Source organism: Zosterops lateralis (assembly GCF_965231275.1).
Source record: "Zosterops lateralis genome assembly, chromosome: 1".
Taxonomy (NCBI): Eukaryota; Metazoa; Chordata; class Aves; order Passeriformes; family Zosteropidae; genus Zosterops; species Zosterops lateralis.
This window is the reverse complement of record NC_139762.1, coordinates 96262859-96289873: the sequence shown is the minus strand read 5'-3', so window position 1 is coordinate 96289873 and position 27015 is coordinate 96262859. Positions and strand designations below refer to the sequence as shown.

General features: G+C 39.0%; 1 protein-coding gene across 6 annotated transcripts; it reads left to right on the top strand.

Annotated features, from left to right (window-relative positions):
* SOCS6 (suppressor of cytokine signaling 6) lies at positions 1-26665 on the top strand. Of its 6 annotated transcripts, XM_083872196.1 has the most exons (5): positions 42-114; positions 963-1063; positions 3538-3672; positions 21241-21357; positions 22338-26665. In XM_083872196.1, exon 5 carries the CDS (start codon positions 22463-22465, stop codon positions 24065-24067), a length of 1605 nt encoding a protein of 534 aa, XP_083728322.1. In that variant the 5' UTR covers positions 42-114; positions 963-1063; positions 3538-3672; positions 21241-21357; positions 22338-22462; the 3' UTR covers positions 24068-26665. The 6 variants fall into 6 exon arrangements, with proteins under 6 accessions (XP_083728323.1, XP_083728321.1, XP_083728325.1 ...); XM_083872199.1 differs by lacking the exon at positions 963-1063 and having other exon boundaries at positions 24-114; positions 3586-3672; XM_083872200.1 differs by lacking the exon at positions 3538-3672.
* The last annotated feature ends 350 nt before the right edge of the window (positions 26666-27015 follow it).

The following is a 27015-nucleotide window of genomic DNA, read 5'->3' as shown; positions in this document are numbered from 1 at the left end:
GCCAGGAACAGGGAGGCGGCGGCACGGCGAGGGAGGGAGCCGGAGCCGGAGCCGGGCCGGGCCGGGCCCCGCGAAAGCAGCAGCAGAACCGGCTCCTCCTTCTCCTCCTCCTCGGTGAGTGCCGCTCCGCCAGCCCCGGGGGCCGCTCCCCGCCGGGCCGGGGCCGGGCAGGCCGGGCCGACACCGCTGCGGTGCCGGGAAGAGGCCGCGCCGGGAGCGGGACAGCGCGGCCTCCGCCGGGCCAGCGGCCCCGGGCCAGGGCGCCGCCGGCCCCGCTCCCTCTGCCCTCCCCGCCGGCCGGGGGGACCGGGGAGAGCCGGGGGATGGGCCCGGTGCCGTTCGCCGCTCGCCCGCCGCCCCCTTCCCGAGCGCGGCCCGGCCTCGCTCCCTTTGTTCGCCCGGCTCCCCGAGCCCGCGGCGGGGCCGGGCCCTGCGGAGGCTCCGGGGCCGCGGCCTGCGGGGCGGGCGGGAAGCGCAGCCGGGCCCGGGCCGGGGAGGCGCTGCCCCGCCGGGACAGGAGGGGTCGGGCCGGCCTCTCCCCCCGCCGGCGGCGGCACCGGGGCCCTCCCGGGCCGGTTCCCGGGGCCGCTGCCCGAACGCGCCCCGCGCCCGCCGGGGCCGTCACGGGGGCTCTGGGATCGGGCTGGTTCCCTCTACCCCGCCGTGAAACCCCCCTCGGCTGAGGCTCCTGTGTCCGTGCCCGGCGGGCGGGTGTCCGGAGAGGGCGATTGGGGCCGCCGGTGCCGGGTTTGTGCGGCGCGGGAGCCCCGGCTCGGTGTGGGGTGAGGGTGCCAAGAGCTCCCGAGGGGCGAGCGGGAGAGGCGCCTTTCTGTCACAGGCAGCACTTGGGAACTTGACTTTAACAAAAGCGTTACCAAATCCCCAAACTTTACTCGCTTACATTGTTCTTCGAGCTGCTTTTTACACTCTCTTTCCCTAATGATGCCACTTACTTCTCTTAGAAAACAACTAGCCCGTGCCAACCCGTTTGCTGAAGAAAAAAGCCTTTGCAAAACAATGGGGTTTTGAGGAATGCAGAGGATGATGCTTCTGTGATGTGAGGGTACTTTGGCTGTGTCTTTCTGTCCTCTTTTTATTTTCGTCTTCCTATGCTTTCAAAATCATCTTAGTTTGGAACACAATGGTTTGTTTTTTGTTGTTTTCTTTTTCTTGTGGAGTACGTAACTGCATTAAAGAAGTTGGTGGCAGAATATGCTTTAGTCAGGGAAACTGATTTCCCCTTAAAAAATTCTTGCGCCCTTTCACTGTGAGGTTCCAGCCCCTCTTTCCTGCAGGCCGGGAATGTTTATGCCATGTCCATCCTCTTAATGCACCTGTAGTTGAAAAAGGCCTGCTGCAGGTCTCCTGTCTTTGAGCTGCTGTCTGCACAAGCACTCGAGGAATAATGCATCTGCATTTCTGCACCGGGTGGAAAAAATAGGACTGGTTCTGTGTCTAGTTTTTGTTTGTGCAAATAGATACTTCTTTGGGTTGTAGAAAATATGAAAGCTTTGGTGCAATTATGAAATAAATTACTTAACTTGGCTGGAAGACTCTAAATGAGTAGAGAATGTGTAGGTATTGAGTCTTCTGCAATAAGACAGGAGTCATAACTCACAGTTTTATGTGTAACTTAAGAAAGACAATTTCAGCTTTTTCAAAATACTTAGTGTTTTGATGTGTTAAACAGTACTTGAATGGAGTCTTTACTTCCTGTTTGATATTTCTTTGGTTTGTGGCATTGGCATCCATGTGTTTGTAACTGAGATTTTACTTGAAACAGGTTCACCTGATGTATATTCCCTGTATCCCAAGTTTTGAGATTTAAGTAGATTTTTTTAAAGTTAAAATTTATTGAAATTAAACCTTAATACTTCTAAGTGATAACAGTGTATTGTCATACAGACATACCCTGATAACAGTATATTGTCATGCAGACATACCCACATGAGCTGACTCCCTGGATAGCTGCAAGGGTATGGAGTAGTTAGGGAGAAGCTCTGTGTTGTTTCCAGGGGTTTCATGAGCATCACTTTATTGCACTGCATGTATTGCAGCATCAAAGTGTTTGCATGGGTTCAGGAGACGTGATGGATAATTAGAAGCTTAGAATTCTAAGCTTCGTAGAAACTTGACATACTGAAATCTGAAAAACAGTGGTGTATTAATTTATACTGTGCTATTAACTTCTTTGATCCTGTGTTGTGAAGTTGGTCAGTAACCTTGGGTTACTCTTGGAGAGGGATGGTTTGAAGAAGAGGTAACTGGTCCCTACTGTTCTGTGAGTAGATTATGGCTTCTGAATCTCCTTAGCATAATGAATTGGTGGAGTAAGAGAGTGAACTCTTAACAGAAAGTTGTTCTTACAAAACAAGTTTATTATTTCTTCTCTTTCTTATGATTTTTAAAATAGTCTTACAGTAATTTGAACATAACAGTTGCAGGACTTCATTTGGCAGGGCTGCCCAGAGTTCACTACATATTTGCTATGCTATTATTGGCAAAACTGGGGCCATAGTCCAGGGTGATCCTTTACTCAAGTGCCTTTTTTCTCTTGCTTTACTGCCCTCGTGGGCCCACAGAGCACGAGTTTGGTAGTGTTTGGGTAGAACAATGCAATAACGTAAAGTAGATAGGAAGGAGACTGTTCTCAGCTGGTCTGTGCCTCAGTGTTTTGTTGATAGGGCTTTAATGTGTGTTAGCAACAAATTAGAGAGGGTGGCTCAAGCAGTCCTGATACTCCAAGGAAGAAAATAAGATACAAATAGTATAAAAGGGAATGTGATGCAGATGCTAAAATGGCTTGAGGATAAATTGGATAGGAGGAAAGACAGAACAGAGATCTCTTTTCCATGTAACTGTATATTTTGTATTGTAAAGTATTAAATGGAGAGCAAATACAGAACTTTGAGTTTGCTCTTTTTTATGTTTTTTTTATTTTTCATAAGAGAAATAATTATATCTGTAATATTCCTTGTCCTTATAGGGACTTGTCCTTCTTTATTCCAAAATTTGTTTGCATTCTGTTTTGTTGCACACTTAATTTTCTGGAAATAAATATCAATCTTCAGAAGACAAAGGTCCCAAGTTCTTACCACCTTTGTCCTGGTGCCTCCCAATACATTTGTAGTGTTAGAGAAGGAAGTATCCTTTAAGAAAAATGTTCTTGAAAATTGTTCTTGATGATTTCAGATGTCAAGTTACATACAACAGTATCTTTTTATAGAAAAGAAGATGATTGTGCTTGTAATGGGATATTTATTGTCCAGGATTAAAAAGCAGCTTCATACCACTCAAATATATTTTTGATGCAGCAGAATATAAGGATTCATGGTACACAGTACGTTTCTTCTTTTATTATTGTTTTTTGCTTTTTCCTCTTGAAATAACTGATTTCTGAATTAAAACATTGTACTATGCAAGTTGAATAAATTTCTGTGTTAAAAATAGTTACATTACTTCTGAAAGAAACATTTAGAAACACATAGCTTTGGGGTTTTTTTGTTGCAGAAGTTTTTTTTTTTTTTCCCACTATAGCTTGAATGATCTTAAGCTATTGAAACAAAAACCTGTCTCCCACTTCAGCCTCTCCTGGGGAATAAAACCAAACCGAAAACAAACTGGCCTGTAATTACTGCCCTGCATGAAAATGGAAAACTGACTGGATGTGAGGTAATGACTGACAGATACATTAAGATATTGACAAAGGGTACACAAACTTTGCAGAGTCTACACAGACTAGGCAATGTGAACCAAAATCTGGCTTAGTCTACTTATTGTGAGAATTAAAGTTTTCAGATCAAAGCTCTTCAAGTCCTTATGCTCACTTAAATAAAAGTTGCTCTGGATATTTCTTTTTGCCAGTTTTCGTGGTCTTCTTTTGTCATGTACAGGCACGCAAACAACGAGCATTTGGAACTCCAGACAATTTCAGAAGGCTTTGAGGTGTATGGCTTTGCAATTCTAACTGCTCTTCATTAGTTTGTAACATGGATTTAACAACCTATCTTTACATATTCTTAAAAGATTAATTAAACTATTATAATTTCTCATGAATTTTTTTCTGGAAACTATTAAGATAAAATACTTTGGAAACTATTGGTCCTTTTCTATCTCCTTAACCATTCACATAACACTTTGGACTCTGAGGAACTCTGTTGGCCTCGTTTATGACAGGGATGTAAGCCACATGTTACCTAAAAAATTCTTTCTTGGTTGCTGCATCACCAAGAAAACTATGCAAGTTAAATATGAGTGTTTGTTTAGCATGGATGTGAATACATTGGCTGACTTGTTATGCCTCTGACTTTAAACTCCATTGAAGGAATATGAAAAAAATCTTTCTTGAAGGTAAAGCCAAGCATAGAATGCTGTATATAGACATTTCTGTCCAGGTGCTGCTCCCCTAACTTTGTTTCCTTTTGTGTATATTTAGGGCACATAGCCTCTCGTGCTCTGTCTTTTGGGAAGCATTCTTTTTGTAATCTGCCAAGTGCAATAGGTTGGCAGATTTTTAAAAAATCTTTGGTTTATAAAATGAGTAGGTTTTTGTTGGAAACACCAAATAATCTTGCTGTTAACTGCTGTAAAATAGTTTTGGATGAGAGCCATTTTCTCTGGCAGTGAAGGTATAAATAGTAGATGTTAGTAATTTTTTTCAGAGTTTAAGTGGTCTGAAGTTAAAAATTTAAACCATGAAAATGAAACTGTGCATATTGTTAAGTAAATCACACAGATATATGGATGGTATTTTCTTTGGTTCTTAGTGCGCTGTATAATCAGCAGCTGTGTTTGTGTCATTTAACTTGGGTGTACATGATACTGACCTATAAGGGGAGTTGTGCAAAGTTTTGGTGGTCTTGAGTTCATGTGGTGAGTGCAGCTAGCAGACAAAGTGATTAATTTTAGCATTTGAGGTTACCAAAGCTATTGAATGTGCATTTTTCCTCAAGGATATTCTGTATTGCTTAAAACAGTACAGAGAGTGCTCCTTTTGAAAATACGGTTGGAAATGAGATTCCAGTCAGACTTGGTTTTACAGTGTGTGATCTCTTGTTTTTTCTTGAGTAGTTTTATTCTTAATTAATCCTGACGTTTTCTGGTAAATGTGCTAAAACAGTAGCTTGTAGGAGTCTTGAGTAGGTGATTGTTTTTCCTTCTCCAAAGCAGTCTGCATTCCTCAAATAGGTTGAGAACATAGTAGGCTACTCCAAATGTTTCTGAAGCATGTTTGGTCCCAAGATGTCTGCAATACAGAGGTCAAGCTTGCCTTCCTTTTTTTGTTCCTTCTGATTTAGGGTATTCTGTCTCTCCTGGCTTTGCCTCAGTAAGTGCTGCAGGACTGGGCAGTTACAAGCTGCAATTTTGACTGGTTTTGGCATCAGTAATGGGCTTTAATGCCCTCGGAATCCCTTTGGGTTGGTAATCAGGTATCAGAATAGGAGTTGTAATAAAATAGAGAAATAGAGACAAGTGTCAGCAGGGCAAAGGTTTTTGATTACAGAAGGTGTGCCTTCTAGGATGAGCTGTGTATTCCAAAAACAGGGTAGGCAGCTTTTCAGATGGATGTTCTTTCAGGAGCTGGTGAGAACTGGGCAAGTAAGGAATTCTCGCCGGGTTCACTAACAGAAGCTGTTTGTGCAGGGTTACTGGTTTGGGTGAAACCTGTGCTGGGGGAGTTTTCCAAGCTGGAATTTTGGTCAGCCTGAGGAGACTGACTCTAGAATAGTTGGTTTGTGCATTCAGAGGTACGAGTCACTAAGTTATGTGTAGGAGCTTAAGTCTCGGTCTGTGTAAGGTAGGTGCCTGGTGGCTTTTTTTATTCCTTCCCCTCCCTGTTCTCTCTTCAGCAGAAAAGAGGCAAAACCAGTGCTGATCAATGCATGCTGAAACATTGACTTTCTTCCTCTTTTTGGCTTTTGAAAGGAAAAGAGCTGCTGGTTAGTACTAAGTAATGCCAAGAAGTAAAATAAAATACTAGCCATAGGCCTTTGGCATTATTTTATGCAAAAAATCCAGTTATTAAGGAAAATACTTGCTGTAAATGTAAACATTCTGTGTCCCCTTACTGCAGGGATAAAAGAGAGTCTATATTCACCAACAGCACTGGTCTGAGCTGTTGTTTAATCCGGTGATGATCAGAAGAAGACAGTGAATGGAAGTTGTTATATCAGTACTGACTCATGTGTCCTGTGTATTACAAAAATAAGTGCTTTTGGAATCTGCAGTGTTTTAAATGTTTGATGAGGGGAAAAAAAGGAACTAAAGTTCTGTGTATCAGCATTGAAAAGAACGTATCCCCTCTATTGTTTGTTTTTTGGTTTTTTGGCTAGTGCTTGGGTTTTTTTCTTCATTTTATTTATAGCATGTCTTTAAATGTGATGTCAGAACAGGAGAAAGGAAAGTCAGTGTGCATGTACATGACTCTTTTATTCATGGTTGAACTTTGAAGCTTAGCTGGCTTTTGCAGCCAGGCTTCGATACTCCTGGCTCTGCAGAAATTTGACCTTGCTCTGAAGATAGCTATCTTAAGGGCTTTGAGTTTGTGTAAATCTGATAGAGCACATTACTTCATACAGACAGTGAAAATTTTATCTTTGATGCTGTGTATGACAATTTATACACTGATGTGAAAATGCTCAGCGTAAGGCACAATTTTTTCATGTCCAAGCTGAGTACAATGTACAGTGAGGAGTCCCATTGAGTTTAATATCTGCTCACAGTTAATTAATCTTTCTTGAGTTAGGATGTAATATTAGCAAAATCAGATAATTTAGGGCTAAGCGGAAAATTATTTTCTGCTACTGGTGACATTATTTTCAAAAAAACCACAACAACCCCAACCCAACCATCTCCCAGTGTGCATCAGGACAAAACAGTGTCTGTCTAAAAACTCTGCAAGTAATATATTCTTTGTCAGATTCGTTGGTTGGGGTAGTGAGCTGTTTCTGTCTGCAGGTGATTAGAGTGTAGGTGTAGGAGAAAAAAAGAATTTCCTGATCTTAATCATGAATAATTAAGTCTCTCTCATTTTGACCCAAAATGAGAAAATTTGCATGTAGAGTAAGCTTTGTCAGAACTGGTGTACTCCTGTAAAAAGGTTTTACTCTGACAAGTCAGGACTTTATGAAAAAGATGCCTAAGCAGCTTTGCCTGTGCAGTCAAAATTCTGTTCCTGTTCTGGTCAGTGTGCAAGTTGTGCAGTGTTATGGTATGTGCCTTCTTAAAGGCACCCTTGGACTTAAACTGGTGGATTCAGAAATTTATTTAATGTCATTAATTTATTTAATGAGAGATAATACTCTCTCTACAGGTGTGTTTACTCTGTGTATTTGACAGTACTCTGAGCACAGCTGTGTCTCCTGTTTCCCATGTGTGAATAGACTCTAAACCATAAAGAAGATAATTCATTTACTCTGCTCTTATTGGGCCTCCTGCCAGGGAAATTGGGAAGGGAAATATTTTAAATAAGCTGTTCTGCATTCTCACTTTCTGAAATACAGAGCTTGGATTACTCTCTGCAGTGGGTCCTAAGACCTTCCAGGGGCAGCCAAACCAAACACATGGGGGATCAGTGGGCACATACACTTGGTGCTTGGCTGATCCAGGTTCTGCTGCTGGGGTGTGTTCCAGGAGAGATTGCCTCATTAGAGGTAATGAGAATGATTGCTCCTTGGGCACCACCTGACTCAAGATCTCCCTGGTCTTTAAACAAGGAGAAGGAAGTTCTGTTCCTGCCCCTTCACCCGCTGCCTTTTGGTTTGTTGTGTTGTGCTGGCTTGTCTGTAAAATAAACCTTACTTTCTGTTTTGCTGATTGGATCTCTTTTCCTGCCCATGACTCATCGTTCTGCAGCTGATAGTATTTGACAATCTCAGTTGAATTGTGTCTCATTAAATAATATGGGTGTTCCCAAATGGAATTGAGGTGGAACCATGTAAGAGTGGGTTCCTTATGCTTGATATATAAATGCTCTTTTGCCTTTAAAATGGATTCCCAAATAGGTGTGAGTGAAGTAGATTGTTGTCACTGTTACTTGTTTAGGACCACAGATAATTGGTGGATATTTGGCCTATCATCCATGTGATGGACAAAATGTATCTGCAGTGAAATATGAAATTAAATACAGAAGTATGTAGCTAAAAATTCCCTTGTCATTTGGATGTACAGGTTTTGCAGACTGTGAGCAGTACAGGCTGCATTTCCCAGTGATGTAAAAATATAGGATATAACAGCTTGTTAGGTAGAGCTCTCATTCAGGACATAAGATAGCCACAGAAATTTTCCACTTCTGTCCTTTCTCTGTGAGGACTGTCCTGAGCACCACCCTTTTGTCTGCTCTGTAGAGTGAAAAGATTTATATTCCTTCTTCTAAAGCTGTTCTGAAGAAGATTAACAGAGCTGAAAAGGAATGGTTTAGATAAAGATAGTGTGCTTTTTCTCATCCCAGTGGAGCAAGCAACTGATTTGAACAGGGAAAAACTGCATCTGACTTTCTGTTCAAATTCAACCCTCATCTGAAACTGTTGCTGCAGAGTAGGGTATCTTAAGAGTAAGTGAGAATCTCCTTTCATGGTGTCTAGGACCACTGTCGAAGTAATTAGACTTTTTAGTTTAATTTCCATTTGTGAAAGCTCATTATGGGATCCAGAGGGATACTATGATTGTGCTTCCACTTCTCAGGATGCCTATAAAAAGAAGTGGTTGCCACTGAATTTTATGTGGCATGATTTTGTGTGATGACAGACAGTTTTGATACATGTAGGTAAAGGTGTTAACCATGAGGTAGCCACTGATACAGTTCTTTTATCACTAAGTACTTTTGCTTTTATACAAAAAATAAAACTAAAGGCTACTGAGGAACTTTTAGTTAAAAGAAAAAAAAAAAAACCACTGTGAAATTCTGATACTTTCTAGATTAATCTGCTCCCTGTATGTGGAGGTTTTTCAAGAACAACAAAGGTCCACGTGTTTGGGAAAATTTTAATTGTTGTAGTATGCCCAAAGTACATGCAGCTCCTGTAGATTTTTAGAGGGATTGCTTATGGTTAGGTACTGAAAAAATAATCCCAGTTTGGACAAAAGCCAGGTTTCTTATCTCTGTTTTAGGTAAGAGGGGTTGCAGTTCTGACCTTTGCAGTTTGTCAAAATGTACTTTGCTTTCAATTGTATTTTTGGAAAGCAGGCCATCCACCTCAGTCAGACCTGTTGTGTTACAAGGAGAATGAGGTAAGGGTTGTGAGAATGCTTTGTGCTGTGCTAGGGACACCAGTTTAGCCAACTCAGAGCCTGTGTCATGCAGAACTTAAACTCTGGGCCTTGGCCTATTTGGTAGTCTGAATTTGCTTTCTTTGTGGGTTGTACTTCAATTGCTTTAATGAATGGTTTAGAACTAACCTTGAAAGGTGTTTGGTTTGCTGCCTTTTTTTTTTTTTTTTTCTTTTTTTTGCTACTATCCTCCATAACTTTTGTGGTTTGCTTTTATTTTTTTCTGCATCTTTTAAACATCTTTAGCTACATACCACGATCCTCTGCTCCTCATCCTGCTACATCTTGGTACTGTAACATGGGCTATTCATTTGCTTACTGCTTCAATAAACAAAACAACTGTCTGAAATGACTGTGTAAAATACCCACTGCCTTGTGAAGTTTTAAAGGAAGTCAGGAAGCTGAATCTTGACTAGAGGACAGTGATAGAAAAGTTTACTGATAGGTTTGGTATATCTCAAAAGAATGATGAAACCCAAGCTCTTGTGTTTGACTTACTCCTACATTGTCAGCAAACCCCTGAAAGGGACCACAAGCTTTAAGGGATCTCTTGATCTCTTGCAGCACACGTCGATTTGCTGTTGCAGTCAACTCCTTAGAAAGGTGGAGATTTCAGATTTAGGTAGGTAGCTGTTTTCTCAAAACCCCAGTAGCTCTCACCCCTTTCCCCCAAAACTCCACATTATGTGAATTCAAAATTTAGGTTTCAGAATTAAATTACCTTAGTGCCTGATGCTGCATATTATTCAGCTTATGAACCCATCTGTAAAAAGCAGAAATTAATTTCTCTGTGTTCTGACTCATGAAGTGTTGAATAGAGCATTGAATGCCTGTACACTAACATTTAAATGCTGGACATAGAGACAGCAAAAATGTCCTTAATAAAGCCAGTAATTCTGTCTGGAACTTTGAGTTTAATTGGTGTACTGTAAGTAAATGGTAGGACTATACATTTTAAAGGATGTTGGAGAGCAGCATTAATGTAAACATTTTTGTCCCACATGTGAAAGAAGAAAGAGAATTGGTCAGGAAAGTCTTCTGGCTTTTCTCAACTTCTGAGTTCTTGGACTTTGAACCTTAATGAAATTGTCTACTATGTTTCCTAGACAGATGGTTGAGATAAAGGATATAAAATGGATTTTCTCACTATGCTGTTCAAGAGGGAAACCACAAAGGATTTTACTTGCTGAGAGAAGTTGACTGTGATTATTTTAGTGATAATGTTTTAAATTTTCGAGAAAGTAAACTTGTCAGTGGAACTTAGAGATCATTTTTTAAAGGTTTAATATTTTGTGCTACTGTTTTTTTAATGTAGTGATATAAAAAGTATCTCCTAAGCCTTTCTCTTTTTAACAGTTGATCAGAATTGAAAAACAGGTCACAGTAACAAACCACTTTTACTTCTAGTGAACGTGGGTGGTATCTCTAAGGTCAGAGGTAACCATTTTTATGTTACAATGAAACAGTTTTTGTGAACAGTATCTCTCTGAGAAATGGCGGTGTTTCAGGTCTCTTTTCTCCTTGGTTTTCAAAATACTTTTGAGTTCCAGAGGAAGCTTTTTCTGTATTTAGAAATGCTGTTGGATTTTTGTATATGTAAGAATATATGAATTTTTGCCGTGGCTTCTCTCTCAGTTGGGACATTGCCTATCTGCTTATTCGATAAAACTTGGTTGGGCAGCCCTCGAGGGGCTGCAGGGCACACACAGAAGCCTTGCCTGGTGGAGTTTTCTTTCTGTGGGAAGTAATACTAAAACAAACAATAGTCTCTGAATGTGAGTTTAACTCTTGAACTTTTTTTTCCTTGAACTTTTGAGAAGTGACTAGAGAACTTGGTTTCTTGAATAGAAGCCTCTTTCTTTATGTAAGACACTCTATTGGAGTATTTTATGTATTTGTTGTTATTGCAGGGATTAGAATGACCTTGATTGACTAAATGTAATTATTGTTTAAATGTAATCAATGCCTTTTTATCCCAGATCTTTCATATTTCACTGAATATCTATTTCTCTTTTCAATGAATTTTACTTAAAGGATGCATACACTTTCAAATTATGTGTATGTTATGTATGCTTTGTAGTAACACAATTGATTGTTCCTTTAGAAAAATGTTGCTGTCTTTAGTTAAAAAGAATGAATTAAATCTATTATCATTTCACAAAATTACTTTTCTTTCACAATGCACAGATGAATAATGTCAGTTGTTGGTGTTTATATTCTGTTGGAGTTTTCCACTGTTAGAACTTAAAGATGTGTACTGATTTGATGTGCATAAAAAAAGTAAAGCCATAGAGACTGGTGTCTGCAGGTTATTAAATCTGAGTTGTGCGGCAACCAAATGCCTTGATGCAAGGCAAGGAGTATGTAGTATTGACAGTAAACATTTTTATATGGTCTGGAGGAGAATGGTGGGACCTTTGTGACATCTGTGTAGCAAATACATTGTATTTCTCTCTGATAATTTAGTGAAGAAAGTCCCAAAACAGAGGTCAGTCCTTTTTTTCTCTGTGAATCTGGGGATTGTCCTTATTAGCTGCTTCTTCCTCCTCAGCATGCTTGGAGATTTCTCTGCATGTATGAACTCTGTACAGATGTTGTGGTAGATCTTTCCACTTTTATTTCTCTTTAATCAAGGCACTGTGTTCTTTCCCTTCAAACCATAAACGGGTTCATTTAATCCTTCCATTTATGAGGGTGAACTGTCTCATAGAGAACTGCTGCATCTTAGCTTGAATTGAGAGGCCAGAGTATTATCTTCTGAGGAAAGAAGGCTTTTATTCTTATTGAAAGCGTTCCTGGTGGAAGCAGGTGGGGGTGATAGCTGTAAAAACATTGGCGATTCTACCTGGTCATACAAGTTAAAGGGTCATTCAGCCTCAGTGAAAAACTGTACCAGGGAGGTTAATTTGAAGTCAGCCTTGGTCCTGAGATCCAAGGCAGAGCGGTACAAGGTGGTGTAAGGCTGCAGTCTGTTGCTGTTTGTTCGGGCCTTCTAGAAGAGCTGGAAAATAGGAAATTAATCTTCCTGTAATTACATATTCTCCAGTTGCAGAACATGACTGTGCTGCATCTGATAGAAAAATGGAATCCTCTTTTTCTGTGTAGTGAATTTTCAAGCCAGTCTCTATCTTGAAAACTTATTTGAGGTGCTTTTGTTTCAGCTCATGTATTTGGTAGACAAATCGCTATAGAATATATTTATCTTTTAGAGTTTAACAATATTTCTTTTCTTCCTACTGGAATATATTAGATGACTAGATTTGAATTATTGCTTGAAGAATTTAATTACTAAGTTTTTGGTGTATTTTTTAAAAGGTTGGGTTGTTTTTTTTCATCTGGATATTTTGAAAGAAATTGTATTATGTGGAGCTAATTTGTGCAATTTTTTTTGTTGTTGTTGTTTTTTGTTGTTTTTTTTTTACATCTTTGATGCCAGGTGGATGTTATTTGTAGGAATAAAGGGCAATTACATATGTTACTGGTTGTCTGTGAGATAAGCATAAATGACATAAGTGTAAGTGGGAAAGTGAGGAGTTTACCACTTGCTGGTGAAGATACTTCTTTTACAAACATGGGCTATGAAGGCACCTGTTGGCTGGATAGTACGTCATGTGAGGTATTTAAAAGAAAAAGTTAGGTTTGTTTTGAGTTTGTTGTGTTTTGGGGTTAGTTTGTTTGGGGTTTGTTTTTTTCGCTTGTGAATTTGACTTCATAGCTCTCCTGATATGTCATTTTCTCATTTTTGCTCCTGAAGAAGAGAGTATCTCATATTGCACCTTAAAGAAAGCAAAATTATCAGTCATGCTTGTTTGGTGCTATAGTAATTTAAAACTGCTTCCTCTGTCTTCATTTTCGCATCAGGTGACTGGGACAGGCAGAGGCAAAAAAGATGACTATAACAAGTTAACAACTTGTAATTTAGGGAGAACTGGCAATATTTAAAAATTTGTAGTATAGTGTAATGTAATGATGCTGTGCAAACCTGTATAATTTTCAGCAGAAATGTGAATCACAGAATATTGTGAGTTGGAAGGGACTAGAGGTGGGGTGAGGCTGCAGGACAATCCCCTCCCTTGCCCTGTTGCTGATGCTGTGCCTGATGCCCCCCAGGACAGAGTTGGCCCTCCTGGCTCATGTTCAACTTGCCATCGACCAGGACCCCCAGGGCCCTTTCTGTGGCACAGCTTTCCTGTATCTCATTCCCCAGTCTGTAAATCCAGGGTTGCCCCATCCCAGGTGCAGAATTGGGCACTTGCCCTTGTTAAACTTGGATGGCTGGTGATTGCCCAGCCCTCTTAACTTGTCAAGGTCTCTCTGCGAGACCTCTCTGCTCCTCCCAATTTTGTGTCATCTGCAAATTTGCTCAGTGTCTTTTCCAGTTCTGTGTCCAAATAATTTATAAAGATGTTGAAGAGCACAGGGCTGAGGATGGAGCCCTGCAGAGCCCCACCAGTGAGAGATCACCAGTCTGATGTCACACCATTCACTGTAACCCTTTGTGCCAACCTGTGAGCCAATTGCTCATCCATCACATGCTGTGTTAGTCCAGCTGTGTGCTGGACCTTTTGTCCAGAAGGATCCTGTGACAGTACCAAAAAGTACTGAAATCCAAAAACATAATATCAGTTTGCTTCCTTTGATCCCCTAGATGGGTTACCTTGTCATAAAGGGAAGTCAGATGAGACAAGCAGGATTTTCCTCTCATGGCGCAGTGTTCTGGCTGTGACCAATAGCTGTGTTGTCCTCCAGGTGTTTTTCAATACCTCCTAGAATAATGGTACCATTACAGAGATGAGGCTTTTCTTTCTATTACTTTTCCTGTATTTTCCTCTTTCTCCTCACAATGTCTTCCTTTTTTTTTTTTTTTTTTTTTTTCTAGTGTTTTTTCCCCTGGAAGCAGGAAACAAACACATAATGTAGTGTTACGTGTTAACTGAGTGGTGTATTTCTGTGCTGCCCATTTGGAACGTGCCACTCCTACTGTGGGGTTCACATTGGTGAATAGGTTTGGCTTGAGAAGCTGAATGTCTGTTCTGATGGCACAGTAAGAAAAGGTCATTCGTGGTACCTGTTTTATGTCTCCTCATCAAAGTATTTGTTTGCAGCAGGCCCTTTTCAGCTGTCTTGGTTTGTGTTTTGGAAGTTGTACACAGTAACAGTGTTTCTGTGCTTGCCGTAGAAACACCAGCCTGAGCTTGGAAAGCAAAACCAAAATCAGTATAAGTCAATGTGAAGTGGTAGTATTTAGCTGTTGCATGTCTGCTGAGTGTTTTCTTTCCTTTTTTGGGAAGGGCTGAAAAAGTTTCTCACAATTGTCTTATTTTGTCACTAACATTAAGAGTAGCCAGATTATTGCTGACCACAAAAAATCACTTTGAGAGAATGGTCTACTTTATTATTTCTGTCTTTCTGGTATATGCTTGGAACGGATGGATAGCATTTCTAAAATTACATTTGGAAATATGTCATTCAGAATTCAGAAATCAAACTCCATTCAGAATTGGGTTTTAGTACCTGCATCCATACAGTTATGTATGTTATGTTCTTTTCAAAACACATTCCAACATTTAGATAGTTATGCATACTTTTCAAAGAAAAGAAGCACAGAAATGCAGTTTTTGTTTTTACTGTGTTTTTCCTTTTCTTCCTTTAATTTCACTATATTAATTTCAAACACTTATGTTGTTCTCAAATATGTAGGCACAGAATCTGTTCTTTGCTATCTTAGAACAAAAATGTTTCAAAATTTACTCCTTTTACAGAATGTGATGTTGGTCTGTATTGTTAAATGAAACACTTGTTTGTGGAGTATTGTAGCTTTACAACTTTTCAGACTCCTAACTTAACTGTGTTATGGTTAAAGAAGATTGCATAAATATCTTGGATAAGCATAAATCCTCCTATTTATCATGCTGAGGCTACTCCATAACTTACAATGGAGGAGAAGCATTTTGGTGTATTTATCTGCTGTCAGGATGGAGTGGGAGATGGACCCTTAGTTGGAAGGGAATTCTCATGCATTATCTCCCAGGAAGTCTAACCTTTGCTTATGAAACTAAACTTGATTTTTGCTGACAGATAGTCTGCTGCAAGGGTGGCTGCTGCATTCTTGTAAAATAGTAAGAAATGGAAACAGAGCCTGACTGAGCATTATTCTCACTCTCCCTCTGCTTCTGCACAGCTGTGTGAAAACTAAAAGCAAAGGTTTATTTGCAGTCAATGGATGGGATTTCCTGCAGTGAAACACATCAACACATCAGGTTTCTCTAGTGACTTCTCCCATTTGATTCATCAAAAATGTTCCACTCTTCTCTTTTTTCAGAGCCTTGGCATACATAGAACTGCTGGGGTGTTGTTGTTGTTGTTTTTTTTTTTTTTTTTTTTTTTTTTTTTTTTTTTTTTTTTTTTTTTTTTTTTTTGTGGTAATTTTTTTTTCATTTACTCCTTTTCCCCTTGCTGTTAATTGGGATCTTAAAGCCAAATTGTGGTTTCATTTTCCTGATATTTTTTTCCACATGCTTGAAACAATTTGTTAGCAGTATGCTTTATTATCATATGTTTTCTTAAAAGAAAGTGATGAAAGGTGGTACTTGTGTCTGTCTTTTGGAAATGTATGAAAAGTACAGTCTGCTTGGTTCCCTGTTTGGGTGTTGGTTCTCAGTTTGTGAGAGATCTAGCAGGAACAGCTGAAGTGGTTACTGGCTGTCATCCACCCAGCTTCCCTGGAGTTTCCTGCTCCAGCAGCAGCTCTGGTGTCACCATGTTGTGCGTGTTCTTGAGACTCCAGTCGAGCACCCCCACATTAGTGTGCCCATGGTAGCTCAGGAGCAAACATGGATCCCAGCCAGCCATCCTTGGGTAGCAGAGATGTAACCTTGGCTGAGGGCTGCTAATATTAGTAACTGAGTTTGGCTGTTTTAGTGATGAAATTATTGTAGTTACAAGACTGTATATACACATATGAACTGTAACAGAGATGCCATTTAACACCCTCTAAGTTACTCCCCAGAGGAAAACCACCAATCAGATAGAAATATTTCATTCTGCAACCAAATATGGGAAAGAACAGGAGTTACTGCAAGGACTCATGGATTAAATAGTGTTCAAAGAAAGAAAATGGGGGAAAAAAATCAAGGAAATCTAAATGTTAAAGGGCATTCTTTTTCAACAGCAGGCCAGGGAAAAGTAGTCAAGGTATTTGGACTTTTCCAGTGGCTGTGTTCCTGGTTTTGGATACTTCTAATTCCCATAATCAGAAGTGACAAAGAAAAAATCCATTGTGTCAAGTTTTCATTATTAATTTACCCCAGTTTTCTATGTATTACCAATGGTGTACCTTGGTTATTCTCTGCCAAACGTTGGTAGTGATTAGGGTTACTCTGTGCTGTGTTAGAACAGTAGTGCCCATGGACTGTTTTCTGTTTAAGCTTTATAGAAGGAGGAAAAAAAATAGGACAGATGGTATGACTAAATTACATGACTTACTATTGGTTAGTTGGTTTATGTTACATTGTAACCTGTCTAAAATCTGTTCAATTATTATGCCTTTTAGAGAGGTTGACAATACTTTCCTCAGCTGCTCAAATCTTAGAGGGTAGAAGTTTAAATTTGTGGTTAACTCAGTGTTCAGGTCTTTGATTAATTAGCTTAAAAATAGGAGGCCTTAAGTACTCTTGAAGTGTTATAAGTGTAATGTACTGTCAGATGAGCTTCTCATCTGTTCTTTCCTTGTTCCAATTTTATGTGAAGTTGTGCGCCTTGAGCCTTGCAAGGCTCACTAGAAAAACAGGTATGCAGGTCAGAAGGGCTTTTATAAAATTTGTGATCATCTTAGGAGAGTGTTCATCCAGTAGCAAGCAAGCCTCTATTAAAACCATTTACCTTTTCTTGTTTTCAAGGTATAAGAATATGCAATGAAATTTAGATTACGTCATTTAAAGGCTCTTCTTGCTGAAAAGGAGTATAATGCAGGAACTTACTTAAAGATCAGCAGCAGGAAAAACATCACCATCTTCAGTTTGCTTATGGCATGGATAGTGAAAAAGCCAAAAGTTGCCATGTAGTGTGTATGTACTTTTAGAAACCAATGGTGTTTAAACTAGATACTGAATCTCTCTTTGCTTAATGAGTATTTTATGTGTAGTTTTTGGACCCATACAGCCTGAAACTCTAAGTACATAGCAGGAAATACCTTGAGTATTTTGTATACTGGTTGAAAAACGTCTGGTGATACAGACATACTTCAGTATTGAAATAAAGTTGATGGGAATGGGTATAGAGAGCAACTTCTTAATAATTCATGTTAATAGATTTAGTAACTTTGGAGAAAATACAGACACTTAGGAATTTCCAAAATACAGCACTTGAAACCGGCATTACCTTTAGATGCTGTTTTTGACCTGCTCTTCCAAAGAATGCATGAATATTTTTCAGTGGGAATTTGGAGAAAGCAGGAGAATGACACCTTATACTTCTGCAGATTAAAATGGGCTTCATTATCTGACTGATGAGAATCTAGTGCTTGTCATACCCAGGATTGCAAAAACTTTTCACATTTGAGGTATTTTTAGTTATTTTCCTAATATAATTGTTTATGTTAAAATATGATTAATTGAAATTGTAAGTGATGTAAGTCTTATGATGATCCAGTATAAGAATAAAGATTATATATTTCTAAATGAAAGACAGACTTTTCAGGAATGATGCAGGATCATGTAGATTTAAAAAAAATCAAGTTTGGTGCTCAACTGTTTCACTTTATGGAAATAAATAAGCAGATTAACGTTTATTTTAGAAAAGTATCTGAAGCAGCATTGACTAATAATTCGAAGTAATTTTTGTGTTTGTATTTTTATTAATCTTTTTAAGGACAATTCTTTGTTCAGACATGAGTTGTATTTTGCTGTATGTTTCCAGTATGATGTTTTCTATCCTAACTCCTTAAAGTTAATCCTGGTTTATTTCTATTGTAGTGCATTTTGGCAACATTGTTTGTAGTATTTGTCTCGGGAAATGAGTATGCCTAACATAAAGGTGTGAAAAAGATCAGAAATTAATAAAGATAGTATAATTAAACTTTTTTGTTGGTGTACTTTTGCAAACACTGCTTCAAGATAGCTATGTGATTCCAATCTACTGAAACTATTTTGTGCTGCCAAACTGAAACTACTCTGAAATGTTGGAATATTCAAACCAGATTTGCAGAAACTGACATATATGTAAAACTTCCATAATTTTTCATACATCAGTGGTGGCCACCATAATAATTAATGTACCATTGCATGGCCTGCTCTTCAGGTTTCTAAGAAACAGCCTGTAACTTTTAGCTTAAATTATTTCCACTAATAATTTCACATTTGTACGTGATTGATAAATGTTACTCTTCCTCCAAGTGAGGTGTGCAAATACAGTTTTCATTATTTTTATGTGCAAAAGAGGACGTGGCATTTGCTGGGACGAAATCTGGTCGTTTTCGTCCAGGAGGCCTGGCCTATATTTTGTTACCCTGCATAATGTTACAGATTCTGAGATGAGAATTTGTGATGAAAGTTTGTAAGTTTGTATTTCATTCACCCACATTATTCTGTGCATTAAGATCTCATTCTCTTTCTGGATTTGATTAAACTCTCGTTTTCAGTCTGTGTGTTCCAGGTGTTTCTGCACAGATAGCCACCAGGCTTTGGGAATTCTTTGGTAGAGTTCAAGTCTGTTTATAGCTGCAAATATCTGCCAGAAGAATTTCTAGAGTTGTCTCCTGTTAGGCTGCCTAATTCACTGTACAGCAGATGGCACTGGAAGAGCACATTGGTGGGAGACTTCAGTCACGCCGTAATTCGTGCAAAATACTAGTGAAGCTGTTGCTGTGCTGAGGGTTGTGAAGAAGTTGCATAATTCATCTTAATGTATTCCAGGAAGGAGTGTATGTCTGGGCTTTTCTGCTCCAGCTCTATTAGATGCAGACTGTGAAGAATTCTATACTTGCAAGCATATGAGTGTATCATATATTGATGGCTGTTTATACAGCGTTTTTAAATACATTGATATGCAATGCAGAGTTGGCTGGTGCTGTGTGAGTACGTGCAAAGAAAGAGGAGTATCGGGATCAATTAGGGTATTTGACTTCAGGGTGTATTTGTTTTCTCCTGTCTCAGATAAAATATGTGTAGGAGGTATCACAGAGTGAGTCTCATGGACAACTTGTTTAGGGATTTGCACTCATGATGTGTGTTCAGTTTACTTTGGAGAGCTGCGGCCTGGACTGTCACTAGATTTCTATCATCTTCTCATGCATGAATGGACTGGGCATCTGGATAGATGCATGTTGTTTATGTGCTTTACAGTTGATTATCAAACCTTTCTTATATCTTGACATGAATTTTTATGAGGGTACAACTAATAAGCCGTGCATTTTATAGAATCCAGAATATACTGAGTTGGAAGGGACCCATCCGGGGAATTGAGTCCAGCTCCTGGCTCTGTGCAGGACACCCCAAGAATCAGGCCATGTGTTTAAGAGCATCGTCCAGGCACGTCTTGAACACTGTCAGGCTTTGTGCTCTGACCACTTCTCTGGAAAGCCTGTTCCAGTACCCAACCTCCCTTAGCTTGAAAAACCTTTTCCTGGTATCTAACCTAAATTTCTCCTGATTCAGCTTCGTGCTGTTTCCTTGAGTCCTGTCACTGGTCATAAGAGTGAAGAGATTGGTATCTGCAGACAGTACCTTCCACGAGGAGGGGAAAACATTTCTGGAAAAGTGGAAATGCTTGGATGTCAGAAGCAGCTGGAGAACACTGTGGATTTCACAGGTGGAGCTAATGTGAGTTCCCAGGCTTCTGGTACTACACACACAAAAAAACACAGTTAAGTTTATCAAATGAATCAGTGCTCTGATTTTGTTAGTTTAAGAAAAGCATGCAATCCTGAAGTTGTAGTTTTCACTCATTTTGTAGGTTAATTTGGTTACATATGACAAAAAGAGTTCTGCAAATTGGAAAAGTGGTAAATTCCAAATGGTTTAGGAAGAGAAGGTCAATGACATTTGAGTCTCCTTTTAATTGACATGTAAGTCTCCCTTTATCTGCACTTGTAGGAAAGTAAACATAGTGTTTTAACCTTTGAAAATTCATACCCATAACTCAGGATTGTGTTCAAATTGTGTAACTGGAGGATGATGTTGCAGGATTTCATGACTCCTGATGCAACAGGTGTCATGTAAAAAGTGGAAAAATAACTAGTGAACATATTATAAAATACTGGTTCTGGTTTTTTTTAGGGTCTTAATACTCATTTATAGCAACTAATTGATTCTTAGGCTTTTGTCTAGGAAGTGTTTTGGTCATGTTTGTTCTTTGCTGGTAGAAAGTAAACCAGTTTAGAGACAAGAGAAACTTTTTAGTATCTCCTCATTGAAAGAAAGCAAAGTGTTATTTAGTTTGGTAATTAAGAAAATGAAGTGGAAAGACCTGAATGTGCTCTAAAGATGGACTTGGGAAATATTGGAGGTTATGACAAAGACACAGAACCAGTCTTTGACATAGGTTGATGCAGACAGGACTAGGGTACAATTCAAGTAAATCAATCATTACTGCTTCTGCTTTTTATGGAGCAATGTCCATCCCTCCAGCAGCAAGGCTTAAAGTTTTTCAAGCTATTTTGAAGTTCAGAATCCATAGATGCATCACGTTGCCTTTTAGTTTGCTTTGGATATGATTCTTAAGCCTTTGTGTACTTGAGGACTACAAAAGTGGGGCTGGGCAACAGCAATAGGCAGTGGACTGCTTTTTGGTTATTGTAATTACTGTCCTTCCATGCTTTTACACAGGTTTTGAATGCTTATTTAAGAAAACGGTTTTGTTTAGTTGATAAAACTTACTTCAGTCCTTTACACTGTTTTTCTCAGTTTGCTTGTATTGTGATACTGTGGGAGAAAAGTGGGAAGTGCATATATAAGGACTGTTTTACTTTCCCCTCAGTCCACCAAGGTTGGAAGATTTCTTGAAAGATTCTTAGACCCCTTCAGCTTGCCATGCTTAGTCTGGAGCCAGGCTTGCTGCTGCAGGTTGTGCTGCTAACATCGCACGTATTTGGAGGTACGTGGAATAACAGTTACTGCTAACTGTAGTACCTACTTCTGTGCGAGTAGCAACTTCCCTCTCTTCTCTTTCCCATGCCTTATCCTTGTCTTTGCAGAGCTGTTTACTTTGGAAGGTCTAGCTAAAATTAAAATGAAATGAACCAAGCTCCCCAAAACACAGTCAAACCTCAATCGAGAAAAAAACCAATCAGGATGATCGAATTTGTGGGTACCTGATTCTGCAAGATACTGGGTGGGGGCAGTTGACTGGAACTCAAACAGCTGCATCCACTAGGTCTTGGCAGAAGTACTGGAGGAAGAAAAGTTCTAATAATTTTAGGCAATAAGAGCCTGTGACTTTGTCTTCTGTGCCTAAACCAGATGGAAAATCTTCTCTTTCACAGAAGTTCAGGAGGGGACCCTCTCTAAATGTATGTTACTTTGCTGTTTAGGAAACTCTCTTTTTTCACTACAGTTAATTTTCCTATAAATATGTAACCTTCTAAATATTACTCAACTTTCTTGTGTAGAGAAAGTATAACCTTATAAGACCATGTTTTTGCGACCAATCAGTTTAACCTGCATGTAAGAATTCTGTTGAATAGAATGTTTTCTGTAGTTTTATCTTCTGTAGTTACTTGTGTGGAGATTTTTTAGGAGCCTTCAGAAAGAGAGGAGTGTTTATGTGTTTGAAAATTATATATAAATGTATATATATGTGGCTGTGAGTGTGATATAAGGTGTGTGGATATTTCAAAAAATACCATGCTGAAAGCAGAATGAAGTTGTGGAAATCTCCAAGGCCAGTGTAGGAGTTTCATTTTTTAAGCCTGATTGTTTCAAAGTCAGTTCCCTATTTTTACTTGTACGTCAAAATAAAATTACCCCATTGTCAAAGTACCGCAATTCCTGTTTTGCTTGGAGAGGGGGAAGCCCTTATAGATGATTTTTGAAATATTTCTGTTGTGAATTTAATTGTTTTTTATTTGTTTCCAGGAAATGGCTCTTGAAGTTAAATGAGGCTGGATAAAACACACAAATGAAGCAGAAGCTGCTCGTCGTGTGTTAGGGCTATATCACCGCAAGCACTGCTGATCAGCCAGATTTGGTAACTTGTCATAATGAAGAAAATTAGTCTCAAAACAATTCGCAAGTCCTTTAACTTAAATAAAAGTAAAGATGAAAGTGACTTTGTAGTGGTTCAGCAGCCATCATTAAGTGAATTTGGAAAAGATGACTCCTTGTTTGGCAGCTGCTATGGTAAAGATTTGGCTAGCTGTGAAGTCAATAGTGAAGATGAAAAAGGAGGCAAAAATAGATCAAAAAGTGAAAGTTTAATGGGTACGTTAAAAAGGAGGCTTTCAGCAAAACAAAAACAGAAAGGCAAAGGCAGCACACCATCTGTAAGCTCTGCAGATGATGACACATTTTCTTCCTCATCTGCTCCAATAACATTCAAAGATGTGCGAGCTCAAAGACCTCTGAGATCCACTTCCCTCCGTAATCACCATTACAGCCCAACTCCATGGCCCCTAAGACCTACAAATTCAGAAGAGACTTGCATCAAAATGGAAGTGAAAGTCAAGGCCTTGGTCCATTCCTCTAATCCAAGCCCAGCACTGAATGGTGTTCGAAAGGACTTCCATGACTTGCAGTCAGAAAATGTGTTCCAGGAACAAACCAATGCATTAAAAAATACGGAATCTCAGAACGGGGACTTGCATCTTCATATTGATGAACATGTGCCTGTAGTTATTGGATTAATGCCTCAGGACTACATTCAGTATACTGTGCCTTTAGATGAGGGAATGTATCCTTTGGAAGGATCACGTAGTTACTGTCTGGATAGTTCCTCACCCATGGAAGTTTCGACTGTTTCTTCTCAAGTGGGGGGAAATGCTTTCCATGAAGATGAGAGCCAAGTGGATCAGGATGTAGTCGTTGCACCAGATATCTTTGTGGACCAGACGATGAATGGTTTGTTGATTGGTACCACAGGAGTCATGTTGCAAAGCCCAAGAGTTAATCATAGCGATGTCCCTCCACTCTCACCTTTGCTACCTCCAATGCAGAATAATCAAATCCAAAGGAACTTCAATGGATTGAATGGCACAGATGCCCACGTGGCTGAAAGTATGCGCTGCCATTTGAATTTTGATCCTAACACTGCCCCAGGAGTTGGGAGAGTTTATGACTCTGTACAGAACAGCGGTCCTATGGTTGTGACAAGCCTCACGGAAGAACTGAAAAAGCTTGCAAAACAAGGATGGTACTGGGGCCCCATTACACGCTGGGAGGCAGAGGGAAAATTAGCTAATGTGCCTGATGGCTCGTTTCTCGTTCGAGATAGTTCTGATGACCGTTACCTTTTAAGTTTGAGTTTTCGTTCCCATGGAAAAACTCTTCACACTAGAATTGAACACTCCAATGGTAGGTTTAGTTTTTATGAACAGCCAGATGTGGAGGGACATACGTCTATAGTTGACTTAATTGAACATTCAATCAGGGACTCTGAAAATGGAGCTTTCTGCTATTCGAGATCCCGGCTGCCTGGATCGGCGACTTACCCAGTGAGACTGACAAATCCGGTGTCCCGGTTCATGCAGGTGCGCTCTTTGCAGTACCTGTGTCGTTTTGTAATACGTCAGTACACCAGAATAGACCTGATTCAAAAACTGCCTTTGCCAAACAAAATGAAGGATTATTTACAGGAAAAGCACTACTGAAAGCTTACGGGAACCTTGCATCTTGCACTTTGGGAACAACAACAACAAAAAGAGATTGAATTACAGTTTACAGACTTTCATTATTATCAAAATCTTTTGCTGCCATAAAAATATTTCATTTTTGTGTGTAAAAGAAAAGTAATGCATTTGGATTTATGTTTGTTTTGGGGGGTTTTGTGTATTTTGGGAGGCTTTTTTTCTTTGTTTTGTTTTGTTGGAAAGACTGATCTCAAGTTTATTTTTAGAAGTGTGAAATAGCTATCTTTCATCAATGTGCAGATTAATCACAATGTGAATGATCAAATTCTCCTTAATTTCCCCCAAGTCCTTTGCTGCTATCCACTGTGATTTTTATGCATTGAAAGCACATTTCATGTGTATTCAACGATAAGTAAAAGTCAAATGAAACTTGTTGAATGGATTTTTTTTTCCCTTTAAAACAACCTCTGGAAAAAAATGATTATGGATAAGAACATATTGGTATTCTAAATTACTGATTTTACATCTAAGTTAAAAACTGTTTCCTAGTGTCATAATTAGACATTTCTATAGAGATATGCCCCAATGTATAGACAGAGCTGTGTGATAAGAACATGATTATGCAGCATATCTTTGGGAAAAAAAAAAAAAAAAAGCCTTCCTCCTAAGCCTTGTACGTCCGTACGTGCTTGTGTTTGAGAAGGTTGGTTCAGCCTTCTTCTCATCTCAGTGTTTGGTCCTCTAAAAATGGCCTTTAAAAACAGTCTATGAAAGTCAATGTATTGTATCAAGAAGGAAATTGTGGTATTGGGGTCTTGTAAAGTATTACCTTTTATAATCATGCCATCAGTTAATAAATGAACACCTACCAGATCCCATCTTTCTTTCCTTTTCCCTCCTGTGTACTCTTGCAGAGTAAGGGAGGGAAATTTCCTGGATTTGTAGGAAGTCTCTAGGAATTGTTATCATGGGAACGTAAATTTATAAGCCATTTTGGGGATGGGGTAAAATTTCTAATAGGATGATTTCTACCATATTTATATTCAAGTTACTTGAAATGCTATAATTCCATTTTTCTACATTTTTCTTTCATTTCAGAAAGTACAGTAATACACTAATATCCTTTGGATCATTTTCCCCTTTTTTCTATATTCTTTGAGGAGGAAGGAACAGGACTGATAACATTTTATATGGAAGATGTTTAAAATACATCTCTAAAGTGCTATTCTCCTAGCCTTTCAAATTATTGGGAAGAAATGTTTGGATATATAGTGACCGCAGAAAATGTTTCAGTTTGCTGTCATGAAATATGTTTTGACATATGAAATATTGAATCAATTAAGTAAGTGTTTATGATATCTGTCAAAGATTCTGGCATTTGAAAAGCTTACAGTTATTCTAACCTTCTGTAGGGAAAAAAGACTTTCAGTGGGGAGTACAGGTTCTACACTGTAATATTTTCATCATGCAAGGTTAATCCATGGCATTTTCCTGTTTGATTTTAGTTTGGTTTTCTTTTCTCTCATGTTTCTATCACTTTTATGAGTCACTTGCTAAAGGGGTCATGGCTGGCTTGGGAGGGAGGCCTGACTCTGCCTTGCTGAGAGGCCTTGCTTTGCATGCCTCTGCCCCCTGTTTTGTATTTTAGAATGTCATATTCCCCATCTCTGGTAGAAGTGGTTAATGAGGAAAGATCACCTTAGGAAAAAGTCCATCTTTGATACATCTTTCTTGCTTGGGTCATTTTCTTCTCATTATTTAATCTAGTATTTCTGTCCCCTAAAATGAGTCTTTAGAAGTGAATACAGTATTGCTGCAAGGTGGTGCAGTAGCACTACATCTTGGGTTGCCTGAATTGATAGACAAAATTTATATTTTTTTAATTTATTTTTTGACCATAATGTTTAACTAAAAAATAAAAAAAATAAATTCAAAGGTAGATAAAGACTGCCTTTGCTTTTAAGGGAGGGAGAATAAGGATTTTCTCTTTAGTCTGATAAAGTTTTAAACTTAAAAAAGAAAATAATCTAGAGCAGTCTATACATGTAATTTGTTGGCTCTGCCATGGAGATATATGTATGAAAGGGAGAATTCTGTTTTCTTTTTTTTCCTCTACTGACTTCCCCTTCCCAGTCAAGTCTCATCCCCCCCCTCCCCTGAATCAGGGTCACTAACTTTATTCAAAAAGGCACAATAACCTATTGTATGGTACAGTGTTCTGATTCTGTCTGTGGGGAGGAAAAAGAAAATAATTTTTATGGATTTCAGATGCATACTTTTGGAAGAAAACCTCTGGCATTTTCTTCACTTTAAAAATTCTTTCCCCATACTAGAGGGCCTATGCATTCTACAGAATCTTTGAAAGATTATAGTGTAGAAAATATTTTCTTTGCCACTTAATACCACTATTGAATACATTAAGCATATGTTTATACTATGCCACATGCATTAATTTAGCAGTCATTGCGTTGAAACCTAAATATTTGAAACTACAATATTCTGGTCTTATTGTGGAATTGAAAAACATGCAAGAACACACATGCTAAAATTCTTGCCCATGCCTTTATAAATTTCAGTTGTTCACTCATAAATGATGCTTTTTTTTTTAAAAAAAAAAAAGACTGTTTCAGCTATCCAGTTTTTGAATTGCCTTCTTGGCTTTTGTTCTTCATCTGTGAACTTAATCAGGTCAAGTTAACTTTGCCATTTCTCCACCCTGCCATAAAGCTACCACAAAAGGAACACTTAAAAGTGGTTGAGGTCTAGGATGTAAGAACCATAGAGCACTTTGCTTCCGAATGAAAAATGGTGGTGATATTTCTTCTAAGCTCCAAACACTTTAAATCAGTAGGAAGTAGACACGAACACTTATTTTTACAGGTTTCTTTAATCAGAATCTCAAAGCATTTTTTTAATATTGAGGTGTCTGGCCAGCCAGGAGAAGGAGCCCAGAAAAAATACTTCAAATA